Source organism: Anas platyrhynchos, chromosome 18 (genome assembly GCF_047663525.1).
Source record: "Anas platyrhynchos isolate ZD024472 breed Pekin duck chromosome 18, IASCAAS_PekinDuck_T2T, whole genome shotgun sequence".
Lineage (NCBI taxonomy): Eukaryota > Metazoa > Chordata > Aves > Anseriformes > Anatidae > Anas > Anas platyrhynchos.
The window spans coordinates 7,931,738-7,949,370 of NC_092604.1; the positions used below are offsets into that span (position 1 = coordinate 7,931,738).

The 17,633-nt window shown below is 50.6% G+C and overlaps 1 protein-coding gene across 4 annotated transcripts in view; it reads left to right on the forward strand.

Moving 5' to 3' along the window:
• COL27A1 (collagen type XXVII alpha 1 chain) overlaps positions 1-17,633 on the forward strand; it is a 153,728-nt gene that overhangs the window by 93,011 nt on the left and 43,084 nt on the right. For all 4 annotated transcript variants that reach the window (XM_072025311.1, XM_038188066.2, XM_027470675.3 and 1 more), the window contains 4 exons: positions 4,411-4,464; positions 7,357-7,410; positions 8,233-8,286; positions 11,222-11,275. In XM_072025311.1, coding sequence (XP_071881412.1) covers positions 4,411-4,464; positions 7,357-7,410; positions 8,233-8,286; positions 11,222-11,275 — 216 coding nt within the window. The remainder of the gene's footprint in view (positions 1-4,410; positions 4,465-7,356; positions 7,411-8,232; positions 8,287-11,221; positions 11,276-17,633) is intronic.

Genomic DNA, 17,633 nt, shown 5'->3' on the forward strand with positions numbered 1-17,633 from the left:
CATCTCACAGCAGCGCCTTCCCAGTGCCACTACCTTTCCTTCCAGCATCTCTTTCTGAGCTGCAGACCTCCCTGGGATTCCCATTCAGGGTTTTATGGGCACGTGAGGGCACGCAGCCTCCTTGCTCTGACCAGGCACGATGTCCACATGTCACCACATTCCCGTCACCCATTTCCCAGAGGGACGTGGCCCCGGGTAGCTGTGGTGTGCAGAGGGTTAAACCGCGTGGCTCCTCTTTGCGGGTCAGAGCGTCCTCCCTTAAACTGCGATATTTACTGTTTTACTTTCCCTTTCTTTCATCTGAATGGGAGGATTGTACATTTATTCCCTCCCGCCCTTTGTCCCTGCTTTGTTTTGTTTTGAGTTCTAGCGAACCAGTAAAACAGAAAGGCCACCATCGGTTCCTGCTGGGAGCGACTGGCGGTGCCGTCCCTGGGAGACCCTGCTCACGCTGCGCTCGCCGTTCGCTTGTTCCTCTCAAATGGGCTATGATTTATGCAAGGCCTCATTGCTGACTTGCTCTCTGTTGATGCAGCCAAGAGGGGGGGCTTAATTATGACAGGGCTTGAAAATAAATGGGGAAAACCAGGCAGGAGTTAGGAATTACAATCTGCTGGTCCCCCCCCTTTCTGTCCCCCAAGCCCCCAGCAACTTTTTAACAATCTCCATCCTTTTTCTGCCATGTCCTTGGCTGGGGAGTACAGCAACTGAATCAGGAGCGACATGCTGAACTCCCCATCCAGTACAAATGTTTTACATTCCTTCCTGTATACTGTGGCCCTTCATCAGGGCAGCCACCGCTGCTAGGACTTCACGTGCATCGTTACGCAATCTGCCTGCAGTCATGTTTGATGTAGAGCTTCTTTCAACCCTGAGAACCGGGGGAAAAATGTTATGCCACAGCCATTTTAGTGTAACGCCCATAATTCACACACACTTTGATTTAAAGGTTGCTGCCAAAGACTTTTCTGGTTCTTAAAACCTAAATCTTCTGCTGCGTATGTTCCCTTTATCACCTGTACCATTCTGGCCAGTGAAGGATATCGTTACCCGATCTTCCCCGCTTGTTTCAGAGAGTCCCAATAACTTACCAAGATTTATTTTGCCTAGACGTATCTATTCCATGCTCTGTCTGCCTGCAGACAGCAGCACTGGTTAATCCAGCCCTGAGCAGCCAGCATTGGCTGCAAACACCACAGAGCTACCGTGCTGGAAACCTGTCCACGTCTCAGGGTCCCTGCTCTCCATCTGGCTACAGTGACACCATGGGATGCTCCTCTTCCTCGGTACGCAGGGAGCAGCAATGTCTTCCCTGGAGCAGCAATGTAATGTACCAGAACAGGCAGAATTTTCCCCGTTTCTGGAGTGAAAACCAGGCCAGAAATGTTGGCTGCGCTCCCCCTCCATCCATTTACCCACACAGCAGGTGCAGCATTTGCCTCAGCCCTGCTTGCGTTGGCAGTGCTGGCAGCTTTCTGCCCGAGCTGCGCTAACAAATGGCACATCTGTGACAGAGAGAGGGGTCTCGGGAGGGTGCTGGGCTCGTGGGCCGCTTGCTGTGCTGCAATCAGGGCTCTGCATGCCATCTGGAGAGCACCACCAGCTTGGCCGGGAAGCACAAGCAGTACATCTCGCTTCATGACCCAGATTCCTGAGAGACTTCAGGGTGGGAGCTGATGCTGCCACGGACAGTGTGTCAGAAGTACCAGCCTGCAAGCCTGAGTTTGGGTGTACAAGTTTGGATGCACCCCAGCCCCTGCGAAGTGTTTTTGGAACAGCCGTGTTCTGACTGGTAACAACATTTGCTGCAGGAGCAGGGAATCTCTGTTCTTCTGTAGGGACCGACCTAAGTACCCCAGAAACATCTTAGAGAGCATCTTTGCTCTCTTAAAGGGAGAAAGGAGAGGGATGTCTGCAGGTTTTTGAGAAATTGGAAATGAATATATTTACTATTTCTTGCTTCTTTTGTTTATCTCCTTTTTGTTTAGCAATACATTTCCTTGTTTCATCTCATTGCTTTTCCATCCTCCCCTCTGCCTTAGCATTTGCCAACTTTGTGGCCTTGGGCTATGGAAAACCTCAGTAACTTGAAGCAGTTATCAGCTATGTATCCGCACTTGTGTCTAATTAAAGGGATAATTGATTCAGCAGCCTTTAGCAATGCCACCCAGTGGCAACCTTGCATATGCAGATCCTGCAGGTTTGCCTGCTGTCCCTTGGGTTCCTGCGGCGGGCGATCTGCTGCTCGGTGGAGCGCGGCTTTGCTCTCACTCCGTGAAGCCTGGCCACAGCAGCACACTTGTGCACTGGGTCTGCTGCAGCTTCAGACACAGCAAAGACGATGTCAGTACTGATGGAAGGGTTGGTGACATGGAGCCCCTGGCGGGATAGCAGAGCTCTCCTGGTAGTTGGTGCCTTCCTGTGATTAGTCAATATTTCCATTGCAGCACAGCAGCTGCCTGGGACATCATCCCTGGATGAATTTCTAATGTAAGCATCTAACTCCAGGCTCTGCACTCGTTGCCTTCTCCCATGAGTTTTTCCAAATGCTTCTCACCTGGATATTGCTCCCATGCAGAGCCTGACAAGAGCTCTATGGCTCCACAGAAGCGCGTGGCTGCTCATTGCAAGAGGCACAGCCAGCTGGGCGTCCGAGGGAGGGATGCTTCTGTGCCATCAGTGTGCCTCGGGGAGGAGCTCCACTGAGGTTTAAAGGACAACATTTAATTGCACCATGCAAAGAACATTAATGCACGAAGACTCTTGACATTCGGAGCTATTATCAGAAGTCACTCCTTCTGAAAGGCACTGGAGAGTGACCCTCGCCGTGGTTTATGTCTCTGAATACAACTGCTGGGTCTCACACGTGGGAATAGCAGTGAGGGTATTTTATGACACAGCTTTATGCTGTGAGCGTAACTTCATGGAAAAGAGGCTTTTGGTGGCAGGGGGAAGACGCACAACCTGTGAGTAGCTCCTCTGAAGCACCTTGCACCATCAGAGCACTGCTGTGAACAGCCACAGCGATGCACCAGCTGCACAGAGCTCCTCTACAGACTACACGCATATCTTGGGCCAGCTGGGGATGGAGAAAGCAAAGAAACAGGAGTATGGCAAGGAAACCTTTGCTTCTTTTCTTGCTGTCCCCTTAGAAAGGGGATAACAGGGTGAAAACCTCCCGCTTTTCTGGAACCACACTCCAGAGCGTTGCTTTGCAGGTATAGCTTTTCCCCCCGTTGTGTTTGTTCGTTCTGGATGTTTTCTTGAGGGTGCCATTTGAAAACCTCCTTGGTGTTGAAGTGCAACAGAAGAACTTGCAATTTATTATGAAGATTTTGAATTATTTTTAAAAAGAGAAGTACCAGTGGAGAATCCATCCCCTGTCTCCAACGTGCCCAGCAGCCACCTCCCGGTAGCCGTCAGGATGTTGCCTAAAGTCAAACAAGCCCAGGCATGGCTGAACCGACAGCACCCTGCCAGCTGTGGGCAGGTTAGGAAGTGTTTCAACAGGAAGCGAATCCCTTTAGTTACAGATTCACTGGACTAACTAAATATAGATAGCTATCTCCCAATGACCCTTGCTGAGACTAGGGACGAGGTCATGGGAATTGCGTAGCGGGAGAGCCGGCAGTGGCAGAGAGGATGCTCTTCTGCATCCCCAGAGCCAGAAACCCACTGGGGTTGTTGGGGAGGGTGCTGTACACCATTTCTCAGGGATCTTAGCCCGAGATAGCTTGTTTCCATCTCCCTAATTAAAAGCAGTTCTGTGTTTTTCTTCGTTATCCAAAATGTTGTTAAATGCTGACAAATCCTGTTTAGATTTTTTTTTCCAAGATATGTTCTGAGTAGTGGGACAGGTCTGCTGCCCTGCTGGCCCCTCTGGCTGTGTCCTCAGACTTTTATTTCCTACTAGCGTCCCAACAGCATGATACTATCCAAGGCAAAATTAGTTTGCACGAAGGTCTGAAGTGGCTCAGTTAACCCAGAGGAAACGTAGCCAGTGCAGCGGTAAAAATGACGGTGAGTCCCAGCTCAGTGCGACCCAGCAGCTCCCGCTATCGATGCTCCTGGGGAAGCTGTGCTGACGTCTGGGGAAATGCTTGCAAAACAAAGCCACGCCACGGACTCGGCCTTTCTACGAAACGTGCTTAACTCATCCCCTATAGCGTGTGTTGTGGCTCTTGCAGATCCTCGTGCTGCCGTTCCAGCTGGCGCCCAAAGCAGAGCCAGCTGTGGAGTGAGCCGTTCCCATGGCTGGGAGCAGCTCCGTGCGCTCTGGTAGCCAGGAGGAATTACTGAGCTGCATTCGAGGGATGCTCTGCTGCTTCAGCCAGCAAGGTGGACCAAAGAAATCGTTGACTTTTGCAGCAAGTAGAGCTGAGAATTAACGGTGCTTTTCTCTTTCCTCAGGGTCTAATGGGCTTCATTGGTCCGGTAGGGGAGCCTGGAATAGTGGGAGAAAAGGTAAGGTTGCTTGCAACGAGCTGGTTGCTCTTCCTGTTGCAGGATGAGGGAGACTGGGGTGGGGGAAGATTGAAGGGATTTAAGTTGTCATGTCAGTGTAACACCCAGCTGGGAAAGCAGCACATCCAGGGTGTCTGAGCAAGTCGTGGGCCAGGCACAAGTCACCCATTTTGCATAGGAATTAGTATCCTTACCCTCCAAGGAGATGCTGTCAACTCTTCTCTGAAAACACCGATTATTTAAGCTGTATTCATCCATAATCTGCCAGAAGGCTTGTATTTGACAGTCAATTCTGTTTTTCCTGGAGACGAAGGACCCGTCAGCCCTGTGCTCCTGGTCACAGGAGAGGTCTGAGGGGTTTAGGTTACAGATGGATTCGTGCAGAGATGTGCTCACAAGCCCAGGCTGTGTTGCTAACAGGGTCACACAGGACCAGGGCTGAGCCTGCTCTCGACGGGAGGGCTCACCAAATTCCCAGGTGCAGAAATCATCTAAAAGCACAGCCATGTATCAGAGCAAAGGCCAGTCCAAATGCTTCACTTTTCATTTACCAAGGACCATGCTGTCTGCCTGCCCTGTGCTAGCCTTGGGCACGCTGCTAAGGGCTGGTGCCCTCTTGTGTACAGCACAGATACATGCTTCCTCCAGGAAAAAAAATGACTTTATTTTCCATAAAAAGCAAATGGCCGTTAATTCCTTTCCTATTAGAGTGTAAAATTATATTCAGGGGTAGCTTTTAAAGACAAATCATCTATGTCATTCATTATATTTCAGCTGCAGAGTGCTGGTTTTCATTGGTGCCTTAATTATTCACAGTCCAGCCATAAAGATAGTAAAGAGCATAAAATGATGCATTCCGCACATCAGCTCGCTCGCTCTCTTTTATTACTTCAAGCCCTGTCCTCTGGGTAATGATGTCAAGCCTCTGTGACAGTTACGCTGTGTTCACTGCAAATGCTTTTTATTGCTTGTCTGCAGCAGCCCTGGGGAGCCCTGTGCTCTCCTCTGGTGGGGCAGTAGCAGAAGCAGGCTCAGTCCAAACTGCCAAGGCACACAAGAAGTAAAAGGAAGGACGTGATGAGGGCTGCGTTTTCAGGAGGAAAGCATAGGAATAAAGCATCTGTGAAGTGTCCAAGGTGGTTACGCAGAAAGTCAGTGCCTGAGTGAGCTCTGTGTGGGTCTCAGTGGCAGCTGCAGATCTGAATTGAATGGGAAATATGAGGTCTGCCAGGCAGGAGACATGGGAAGACCTTTTTCCCACTCCAGTAAACTCCAGTATCACATCTGTCCCTATTCTGTGCCAATGCCTTGACCACATGAGCTATATCTAGCTGCAGACCGACTGTAACGCAGTGATGTTACACTGGTGTCCAAGCAAACCCGGGCTGTCCTTTTATAATCCACCCTAGGAGATCTTCAGTACAGCTGCGACTTCTATCAGACTTCTCCTTTACCAACATAAACTTGGAGATGACAAAAATAACTATCATCAAATCAAAACCTCGACCAGGCCTCCAGTTGGCATAGCATCCTGCAGCTTACTATGTTGCTGCGAGCTAAATGAAGTGGGAAATATGCTTTCATTAGACAGAGCTGAGTCAGCAATCTCTGTCCTGAGAGCTGCAAAATTTAAGACCGAAGCCAGTAGAATCCAAAGATTATCAAAGAGAACAATACGGTTAATACAGACTTAATAAAATCCATACATTCACAGGAAAACAAAAAAGCCTTGCATTGGTTTACAAGGGCCAACTGGTGACAACACATACTCTGGGGCTTGCTTTTTAATAAGATGCTCAGAGCCCAGAAAATATTTCCCCTTACAGTATAGCTCTTGGAAGGTAGGTCAGAGTTTGGGCGTAAACTCCTTGGCAGCATTTGCTAACTCCTCCTCTTCATCCCCCCGAGCACACAAACACAACACACCTAATTCCCGGTGCATTACAGGGCACAGGCATTCGTGGTGGGAATTGCCAGTCTCCAAAAAGCAGCAGCTGACATCCCATAGCCAGAGCTCTGCCCACAGCATCAGGGGGCGCGGTGGTGCTCGCGGAGCCTCACACCTCATCCCCTGTCCTTGGCTGAGCTGAAGGGCCAAGGATGTCCTTGGAGAAGTGAGACGTTCTGTTTGTGGGGATAAGTAGGACTTTTGGAATTAATAAGTAATTTTGGGGGTGTATGTTATTGATTTTAATGCCAAATGGTGGCTTGTTTTAAAAGGACTGGTGTTTTAAAAGGGCAGGAGCTGGGCTAAGGAGGAATCCAGCTCCGGATCCCTCATAAACACAGGCCTCCAGATCGTTGTTTGCACTGCGGTCCCACTGTGAGCCCCAGAATGGGACCCCCAAATGCTTATGATCTCCTGAAATCACTAGCCATCAGTCCCAGACAGCTTCTCTGCCTTTTTCCAGCATGATTCTCTGCTCTCAGCAAGCCCCTCATGACCACAGCTCTCAAATCCATCTCTCTGAAAAGGGCAGGACGTGCAGGAACTGGGGTAGTGCCGAACAGAGACGTGCAGGCCGTGGGTGGGATGGGCCGGAGCTCTTCTGGGATCCAGCCCCAGCACTGCCTGGACTCGAAGGTGGTCCTGAGTGGGTGGCTCGATTCTCGTCCTTCAGTGGTTTGAAGTCAATAGTAAAGTCTCATCTCTTGGGTCACAGAGGGTCAGCTAATTCTTGCTGTAGTCCTTTAGCCACCCTGATGAGGTGGGTACCTAACGGAGGATGTTTAGCGTTCTATACTGGAAGTGTCTGGTGGAAATCTGACTGCACAGGCTGCAATCTGTGGGTCTTCCAGTTGTTGCATTGCTCTACATCCCCATTGCAGCCAGCACAGAATGCTCATTAACACAACTCCTCACCCTTCCCCATGCACTTTTGTCTCTCGCAGGGTGACCGTGGCTCAGTGGGACCCCCAGGCCCTCCAGGAGTCAAGGGGTCGATGGTAAGGAGTAAGTCTGCATTCTCTCGCTCTTGCTGCTGCCACTCCCTCTGTCCTAGCAAAGGGTGCTGCTTCTGTTTTTTTGGTTACATGAGAATAGCTGCAAACTCGTCCTGTATCTGGGGGATGGAGGAGGCCCTTTGTGGGCTGGTTATTGAGGTGTAACCTCTCCCCAGCACTCCTGTTCAACATTCTCACCAGTAACACTGGGTTTCCATGTGTGTTCTGCGTCTCCCAGCAGCTGAGGACCTGTTGCATCAAACAGATAACGAGGAACTTCCCAGGTGCTATGGCACCCGAAGGCACCCCGAGGATTATCTTTTCCCAAATGTTCTGGCTACGGGCCAGACAGGGTCTGGGGGCAGGGATTTCCAATCTCTGGTGGTCACATCCCAGCATGAGATGTGGGGCTGCCTGCACACACAGCCAGGCTGCTTTGCTTTGCCATTTGCACCACTCTCTGGGGCCCCTTGTTGATGAGTTTAACAGAGGGGACGTAGTGAGATCCTGTCTTGCCCCGGCATGCACCCCCTGCACACCAGAGCACAAGACCCAAAGATGGATTTTCACATTAATTCAGCCCCCTCTGTTCTGGGCTGCTCAGAAAATCTCGTTGCTTATATTGCTGGTAGAGTTGAGGTTGGGTTTTTTATGGTCTGGCATTTGCCATGTGTGCCCCAGCTCTTTTGCCCCAGCAAATAACAGACCTGCCAAACCTTGCAGGCAGCCAGCACTGCCTCGTTTTCTGTCTTCTCACTTGGGGGAAGAACAGCTGAGCAGATTTTGGTAACTAACACCAGGCATGTCTTCTTTCTTTTCTTTCAGGGACACCCCGGGATACCAGGAGCAGTGGGTTTTCCTGGAATCCCCGGACCAGCAGTAAGTAAAGGTTATCACCTCCTCATAGTGCTACACAGCATCCTATATCCTGGGTGTTCATGGGTTGAGTCAAGCAACCGTGTCCTGGCTGGTTTGAGTTCAAAAGACAGTTTGTGAACAAGACCTCGTGCGCTCTCAGAGCAGGGCAGCTGAGCAGCAGCCCCCAGATGTGCCCTTTGTCTGGATTTGCTCATCTGGTGCACACACAGCTGGGGCTGGAGCAAGCAGTTGGTGAGGAGGTAGATTTTACTCTGGCTCCATTTTCTCACAGCCTCTGTTTAGGTGGAGCTCCAGCTCTCCCAGCAGCACGAGTGCCGCCCCGTGAAGGCAGTGCACGTTGTGTGCTGGAACCAGCAGGAAGGCAGCTTTGGGTGGGAACGGGGAACAGATTTTGCTCAGCGTGTGAATTCCCACGTTGTGGTTAATTGAGAGGAAGATCACAGCAGTGAGATGGGCAGTGCCAAAGGCTTGGCCTCCAGACCCGTGGCAGCTCTGCCCAATGCAGTGAGCTCAGGGATGCTCTGGGCACACCAGCTGCAGCCAGCTGCTGGCTAGGGACAGATTTCACAGCTGCGTGTCTATTGTGACGATGGAAGGAAAGGATTTGAGGTCAAGCAGCGCCCTGGGGTGACCTGCCCCTACCTGAGGAACAGCAACACAGCACTGGCCAGTCCCTTTACAATCAGAGCCCCCAGCAGTGAGCTGCTTCCTGGCCCCTCATGGCAGCATTTACACTTGCTGTTGACAGAAGTCTAGGAGGCAGATGGATATCTTCAGATATCCCTTTTTAGCACATTAGCTGCTCTGTGACTTGGGGATGGCCAGGGAATTCGGCAGGCTCCGTGCCTGTAGGCACTAGAGAGGCCGTGACAACGTCCTGGGCAGAGCTGGGCTCTGCACTGACCTTGTGGCACAGAGCTCAGCCCTGAAGCACTGCCCAGTGTACCCCTAACCAGTACCCTTGGTGAGGGCTGAATTTTGTCTCACTGGGACAACAGTATGGGAAAGGACATCAGCTCTGACCAGGGATGACGAAACCTCCCTGCAGAGCTCTGGGTGCTGAGACCATCCCAGGTCCTTCTGCTTCCCTCGGTGCCCTGTTCTCCTGCAGGCAAATAACCAACAGGTTCATCCAAGCAAAATGTTTCCTCCAAGGCTGCATTTAAAAAGTTGTAATTCAGTAAGTCAAACTTCCCCGCAAAGCCAGTAAATCAAATAATCCCCTAATATTAAATCCCCGCTCTTATTAACTCCAGCTGTTCCTGCCTGTTTCTCCACCAAACAACCCTTCATTATTTGCTTCTGAAGCCAGACCTGTGGTGTGTTGTTGTTTATTATCAACTGTTAAACTCTTGGAGATGAAGCTATCCAGTGGGCCTCAGCAGCCCTGATGGCTGCTTAATTCGGTAGGGGGTGAATGGAAAGCAAAGGAATAGGCAATGGTAGGAAAATCTGCCCTTAATTTCAGCTCACTGAGGCTTGGGAATTTATTTTCTCTCTTCCTTCTCACCATCGTGGTATATCTTTGCTGTTAATTTGTAATTTTGAAAATGATGTATACATACAGGTATATTAAAGGTCACTCATCTCCTAAAATACTTCCTTGAAATTCTGAGCATGGTATTGAATTGCTCCCCTCAAAATTTTGCCACCACAATTAATCTTTTTGTGCTCATTTTTTTTTCACATTGGGATGACTATTTGGGATAGCCTGAGATTTACAGGAGGATATTCTAAATGCCAACAAAGAATTTCATTTCAGTATGTGTTTTTCATAAAAATCTGCATAAAACAGGCAACTGACACATCTACTGCTCCTCCGTGCCAGTCACTACTGACCTCACCAGCAACACTGAGATCTGCTATAATTACAAATATAGTTACCATAAACTAACATTTCCATTTTGAGTGCGAACAGCAAAGCATTTGTATTCTGGGTTTACATGCCATGCAGAATAACTCGGCTCCAAAAGCAAGAACTTTATTAGCGGCAGTGGTACAAGCAGAAGGAAGATCACAGTCCAACTTTGTTCTAGGCCTTGGTGGAGCTTGCAGGGTTGACAGTTGGCAAAAGCTCTGAATATATAAATAGCAAACTTGATGTGGAATTTTTGAGAGAGTAAGAATGTAATGTGTCATTCTGAGGTTTTCTTTTCTGACAGCAGAAAGGCACCAACTTCAAATATGGGTTATTCAAGTTGTAATGTAGAAATAAGTCCTGTTAATTGAACACATCATTCAGTGTTTGAAACTGATACGTGTTGAACAGAGGAATAGCTATTTAATTTTCTTCTGTATTTCCTGTATGCGTGTTAATGAATCAAACGTGTACAAATGCAGGATAAATGACAACATGAAGCCTTTCTGTAAGGGTGTGATGAACAGGATCACCCTCAACACCAACAGTCTGAATGAAATTAGTCTGTCTGCCAGCATGAATGTTTGTGCAGCACTAACAGCACAACAGTTACTTGAAAATAAAATCGGAGTTTGGCTGAAAAGGTCAAACTTGGATACCTACAATGAGGTGCCTGATTTTGGACAACTGAAAAGCACATCCTGGTTATTATTATTTTTTGTACTGACACCGAGCAACAGCTGCTTTTAATAGTTTTGGAGGGAATTCTGGATGCTCAGCTTCTCTTAAAATCATACCATTTACACAGACAACAGGCTGCAGATACTTAAGCTTACAAACCTCAGCCAGCATCCTTGGCCTAAATGTTGATAATTGAGAGGCAATCGGTGAGTTCACAAAAAGACCATTTACAGATGAGGAAACATGGCCATGTCTTTGGCAAGCGCTCGGGGAGCCAAGTGGCTGCTCCAGGCTCTGTGTCCGTGTCCCCTGGGGATCACACAGGGACGTGGGGTCTCACCCCCGGTGCTGCCTGCCTCCTCCTGCAGCTTCACTCTGTTTTCTCTCCCCTCCCAGGGTCCAGCAGGAGTCCGCGGTGCACCAGGAACCAGAGGGATGAAGGGTCGCAGGGTAAGCGCTTCCCGTGGATTTTTTACGCCTCTCCTCTTTCAGCCTTTGGAAGAGGAATCTGGTGGAGTAGTTTGGGGGTGTGAAGATGAGCAGTGGTTGTGGCAGCACCTCCTCAGCTGTGTTTCTGCTGTGTAGAAGGGTCACTGAAGCAAGTCTTACCAGGGACGCGAATACCAAGTGATGGGGATGAGCAGAAGAGTGTCCAAGTGTGGTCTGTCGTGGAAGCAGTCCCTCTTTCCAGCCACCTGCAATGTCAGACAGGGTTTATGGATGCTTCTGGGGAGGATGGTAAAGATTTAGTCATCTGAGGGTGGGCCCCAGCTGGGGAAAGGGGTGCAGGTAAAGGACCGACAAGGTGCCTTTGTTGCCAAGGGACAGTGAGCAGCTGAGGTGTGGTGTGATTTAACCAGACGCAGATACAGCAGGATATGCTGTGCTAAGAAATAGAATCAGGAGTCGAGGCTGGCAGAAATGGGGCTGACAAGGAGCAGAAGAGCCTCCCCGTTGAGCCTCGCTGGATGCAGTCACACCTTCTGGCAGTGTTGTGCATGGTTTCAGAAAGGTGTGCTGTGTGCTGTCGGTGCTGCAAGGTACAAGCACGTCCTGTCTTCCCGTGTGATTTTCCAGCCCATAACACAGGCTCTGATTTTATCTGTGCATATCTAACAGTGCCACATCATGAAGCATGTGTGAATCCGTGCTCTGCCCAGGGAGAGCAGGCCCCCAGCTCAGCACAGGGTAGCATTGCTGACAGTGCTGCGAGTACTCCTTACACCAGATGAATATTTCAGTGTCAGTTCATCTGTGGCTCTTCCTGCTCCATTTGGGTGACAGCCGACAGCAGAATGACCTCTAGACCTGCCAAAGCTGCTTGTTTTCCTGGCTGTGACATCCAGCTCATGTCCCACTGAGCTCCTCAATCTTTCTTCTTCTTCAGCAGGACATTCGTTGCAGGAGCATCTCTGCTGTGGGTTGTTTTTCCCTTTGTCCAGCTGCTTTACAAAGTATTAATAACAAGCACACATGGGTTCTGCTGAAGGCCCCAACAACAACATATTTTGCATTTCTCCCTCCAAGGATCTTGTGATATCTGTTTCCATGTTTTGTTTTCAAAGACGTAGGCTGGAGTAAACTAAACATTTTACCCACCCCCAGACTCTGCTTCTACTGCAATTCCTGCTTGGGGAATTCAGGACAGCGAAATGTTTCCCTCTACCAGAGCTAATACTCCGTTCAAGTAGCTGGGACTGGCAAAAGGAAATGGAATAACCAGCTAGAAAGCTTTATAACCACAGAGTTATGTACCCTGGAACTGCTGTAACCTTTAAAAGCACAGCTAGACAGACACCAAAGACATCCAAGCTGAGCAGATGCATATCAGGGTTCAGCTTTTAGCGTGGGGCTGGGAAGAAAATTCCTCGGCTCTGCTCCCCTCAGCGGGAAGGCTCCTGGGTCTCAGTCCCCAGCTTTTCTCTCAGGGAGTCCCCTGGGAGTGAGGTTTCTCTGCTCCGCAGCCACAATCTGAGCTGCTCGGGCACTCAGTGAGCACAACAGATGAGAAACTGGAGGTGTTCTGCCACGGGAGGCCTTGAGTGGACAGCGGAAAATATCTCAAGGTAAAACTGCAGCACGGAGCTGAACGGGAAATGCCTTCTGAATGAATCCCAGGCTGTGTGGGCTCTTGGAGAGGTGGGTCTTCTGAGAGCACTGGGCATTTCTGCCCAGCGTACAGAGGGGCAGCGGAGTCCCTGCTGCCCCCTCCCAGCCCCCAGCACTGAGCCTGTCCTTACAGCAGGAGCAGCAAACACCTGCAGTGCTGGGTTCCTGGCTCGTGGGAGGTTCACCTATGTAACTCCTGTTCGGCTTCTTAGATCTCTTTTGGCCTAAAGTCCTTAAGCCACAAGGAGAGTATGGCTGACGGGCCGTTTTCAGCTCCACTTGTACTGGCAGGAGTGATGAAGGAGATGGATATTTATTATCTTGCTAGTAAAACCAAGAGCCAAGGTGGATTCAGCTCCCACGGCAGGAGGTGGGCTGGCACAGCAGGGACCTGCCTTCAGATGGAGCTGGATCGGGTGCCAAACCCTCAGGAGCAATCCTGCAGGGCAGCAGCTCCCACCAACGATGTCCATCCCCAAAACGACATACCACATGGTAGAGATGCTCAGCTTGGCAGCCACAGGCTGCGTTTCCTCTCCAGAACCACAGTAACACAATCCCTACAGAATTTGCAAGACAGGCATCCTTTCTAAGATCCCCAACAGAGGGAAGGAACTCGGGCATTGCTTTGAAATCCTACAGATTTCAGTGAGTACGATGTGGGAACGTTGCTGTTGTAAGGACCAACAGATCTCATGCCTGGAGGATTTCTGGTTTGTATCTCCGTCCCTCACGTTTTGTTTCTCTTCATGCTCTCAGAAGAGATTCCAGGCACATGCTATTCTTTGTTTGCTTAGTTTGTCCTGCTCTTCCAGCTCTTGGTTTTCTCAGGATGGGGAAACGATCCCCCAGTTGTAATTTCAGGCATTACGCTCTGTCTGTCCCCGTTTACAGAAGGGGTGTAATTCGATTCAGAGTGGAAACATGAAGGCAGCCTCTGCCAGATGTTTGTGGATTCCATGAGCTCTGTGGATGCTGCGTTAAAGTAATTTCACTTTTGAAGAAAATGTAAATAGCAAGTATGGTTTTGATTGTAAAGAACAATGGAGACTTTTGGGGGCCTGTATTTACATTGTGATAGATTTTGTGTTGTCGAGATAGAAGCACAACTTCTGAAAAGAAATTTCTTTAAGAACTGTAACTTTCTTTTCAATCATGACAGTTGTTCCTCCTTATCTCTTTGTTTTGAGCAGTTCCACAGACGTGGCTTCCTCTCTTCTCTTGGAGAGAGGACGAGAAACTGGGACTTGTGAGTCCAGGCTCACTTCCCTTTCTCACCCTTCGCTGTAGCACCTGGGCACGTGGGTGACATTCACCTAATGACAGCCGTGCACACGTTTAACCTAATTGCTTAGCCACGTCAAGGTTTATGTTTGGAGGAGGCTGATTCTGCCAGTCCCTTACTCTATCTCCGTATATTCCAAAGCCTGTTTCTGTTGATCAGCTCCATGCAGGAGGACAGTGCCTGGCCTCCAGCGTCCTCTGCTGAGGAGTTTGGTATTGAGGAGCCTAGGAATTGACTGAGAGCCTCTACAAAAGGCAAAATATCGAGTGGAGCACTGACTTTGCAACTCATACATAAAGCCACACCTGAAATCCTTCTGTAAAGTGACCTTGCCCTGTTCTGGCCAAGGTGTGTCTGTCCATGTCAACGGGATCTTACCCTCACTGGAGGGGATGCTGGATATTGACAGAGGCATTTGTCAGGTCCCAGAGCACATTTCTCTTTTCCATTCAGCTGTCAGGTTCCTGCATTAGGCATTGCCCAGGTGCAGCCTGCAAAGAGGAGGCAACAAGGGCACATCTGCACCCTCCGTGCGGGGGGACCGCTATCTCCTGCCACCCAGCCCTGCTGCTTTGCAGCAGCACTGACTGCAGGACTTTAAACACTGGGAATTTGTGGTGTTCTGTAACAAACCTGAAAGCAGTTGTTTATTCCAGGCATAGCTGAGAAGTTGCTTACAGAGAAATAGCAGAGGTATTTTTGGTTTGCTCCTAATTGTTCTTTCTAATTGGCTGACAAGCATTAGAAGTGTTGGAGGAAGCGTTAGCTACAGACCAGTGATGTCTCCAAGCTCCAGCTGAGTCATCTGCTTGCTTTCCACTTGGCCACACTGTGACAGTGACGTATCCACACTTGGATGAGGGGTGGCATTTTGTCTAGTGGCTCCTGCGCCGTGGTGGCACTGCCCCAGGACATCCCTGCACTGACCGTGGGTGAGCTGCTTTGGGATGGGCACGGCAGTGCCTTGGAGCTGCATTTTCATCCCACCTGGCTTTGGTGAAACACGTGATCAGTGGGCTCCTGGAGGTGCTGGGCTGGTGACCAAACCCTGCTTTCTCTCTGCACCCTCCTTACCCTGCTCTCGGGACGAGTGTGTGCCGCGTCTGCCCTCGTGCGCCCAGCCGGGCCGCAGGGGAAGGCAGCGTGCTGCACGCCGCGGCGCTTGGCATGGGATGCTCCTGGAGAGCCGCCAGGACCTCGCTCACCCCTCTCTAACCAGTGTTGTCAGTAAAAAAGAGTTTAAAAGATTTCGCTAATTGGCTAAACGTAGCCTTTCCTGTCAGGGCGAATTAGGGGAAGCCTTCATCCTGGGTTTCAGCCCAGGAGGCTTGGGGAAGATGAAGCTTGCCACATGCGTTTGTGAACACGGGGTCACTTTCTCCTCCGGCAGGTCAGAGGCTGATGAGATGTGTTGTGATGGGATTAGCCAGGTGACTGCTGCGAAGGGAGATTGCCCTGGCAGGTCCTGCCATGCTGGTGACAGGGCTCTGCTGGAGGAAACGTGGATACTGCAAACACTGCCCCAGCCAGCCGAAGGGCTGGGAGCACCCAGCAGCCTCCAGCAGTGTGGAAAACCCCGGGGCTGGGCAGGGCAGGCTGCAGAAGATGGCTCTGAAGGGGCGAGATGCATCCTGCTTTGCTTTCCTGGCAGCCTGTCCTGGAGCAGAGGCCTCTAAGCGGGGTCGCTGCTGCCGTTCCCATGTCCCACTTGCCTCTGGACCCTGTTCCTTCATCCTGTAAAACCAGGGCCAAGCTGTTGAACCCTTCCCCTCTGCACAAGCAGGTCAACCCATCGTCTTGGCTAGTACAGGTGTAATGCCCCAAACAGGCAGATTGCTTCTCAGAGCCAAGGGGGGCGGTTTGTTTTCCAAGGAGGGCGAGGAGCTGGGTGGCAGTGTGCCGGTGCCATCCACGTGCTGACACCCCACTGTCTTTGGCAGCCCAGTTCCCAGCCTGGGGCAGGTTTCTGTGTTTTTCTGGGTCTTCTGCGTGCTCCCCAAACCTCCGTGTGTTGCTCTCCTGCTGCTCCTACATACAGAGCTGGAGCTGTGGGGAGCCCTGGTGTTGAACAGCTTTCTATTTTATATCATTGTTCTTTGCGGTTCGCAGGGACGTGGGTTAGTAAAATCTGCTCTGAGGTCTTGTGGGCAGCACGAGCCAGGGCAGCAGCCTCTGGAGCTGATGATAGCAGCCGTGGTGGCAGTGTCACCCCTCTGCTTGTGCCATCCCTGCCTGTGCACAGTTCCCCTCTGTCCGTCCGTCCCGGGGAGCAGGCAGAGCACCGAGAGCCGTGGGGTGCTGGCATGCAGCACAGGCTCTTGGTTATTCCGCCTCTGGTACGCTCAGCGGCACGGGGGTTTGCCAAGCACAGTAGAAGTTTTTGCATTATTTTATATGGACAGTGTTTGTCTGCTGTAATAATTTGGCGAAGCTTCCCGTCCATCTTCTGCTGCTACACTGCCGCTCTTTGTGCGTCTCCCTCTTCGCCTGTCATACTGGAGTTGCTTTTCTAACGCGTTGGCTCCCTAACGCTCTTATTACTTTTGGCACTCGGTTTGCATCCCGATTAAGCGCATTGGCTCCTGTTTTCCCTATTTCCACATTGGCCTGCTCTCAGAATTCCTCTTACCATTACATTCTAGCACCGCTCTGTGTTATTATTTATTATTTATATTGCAGTAGCGCCTCGGAGTCCCAGCTGAGATCACAGCCTGATTACGAACAGGCCGTGTGTTAATACAGTCCCTTACTATGCCCTTTGTGGACTTCTCTGTTTCCCTGCCCTCTCTGTTTATTCCCCATCAGCCTGACCCATGGGTTTCTGGGGTTCAAAGGATGCAGAGGGCTGCACCTTGGGCTCTGCTGCCGTGAGCTCGGATGCTCATCACAGGTGCTCTCTCACCAAGCCCAGTGCTCTCCTGGCTCAGCACCCTCTGGAAGAACATCATCCCATGCTGCAGGATGCCAGAGCCGTGCCATGAGCTGTGCAATTTCAGCTCATGGGGTCTGGGATCGCTCACAGTCCATACTCACATGGGTGCCAGCAGTGTCGCGTACACCTCAAGAGCTCCCAGCCTGTTGGACACCCGCACAGGACCAGAGGTGCCAGAGCAGACACAACCTGGCTGCTCCCCTCCCAGCAGGCATAAATGCATGAGCACCTGCCTGGTTCCTAGCAGCTGCCCCCTCCTTAAACAGCAGGTAACGAACTCAGCTGCCAGCAGGTTTAGCCCTGGGACTCGGGACAGTTGTGAAGGTGCTGTGTGGCAGGGGCTTTGTGCTTCTCCGTGTGCTCTGTAGCTTCATTGCCCCAATTGTGACCATGAGGCAGGTGGTGTGTTATGGGGCAGGCGAACCAGCAGGGCTTTTAGGAAGGAAGCAAAACCATTCTGTGATTCTGTGATACCAGGAAGG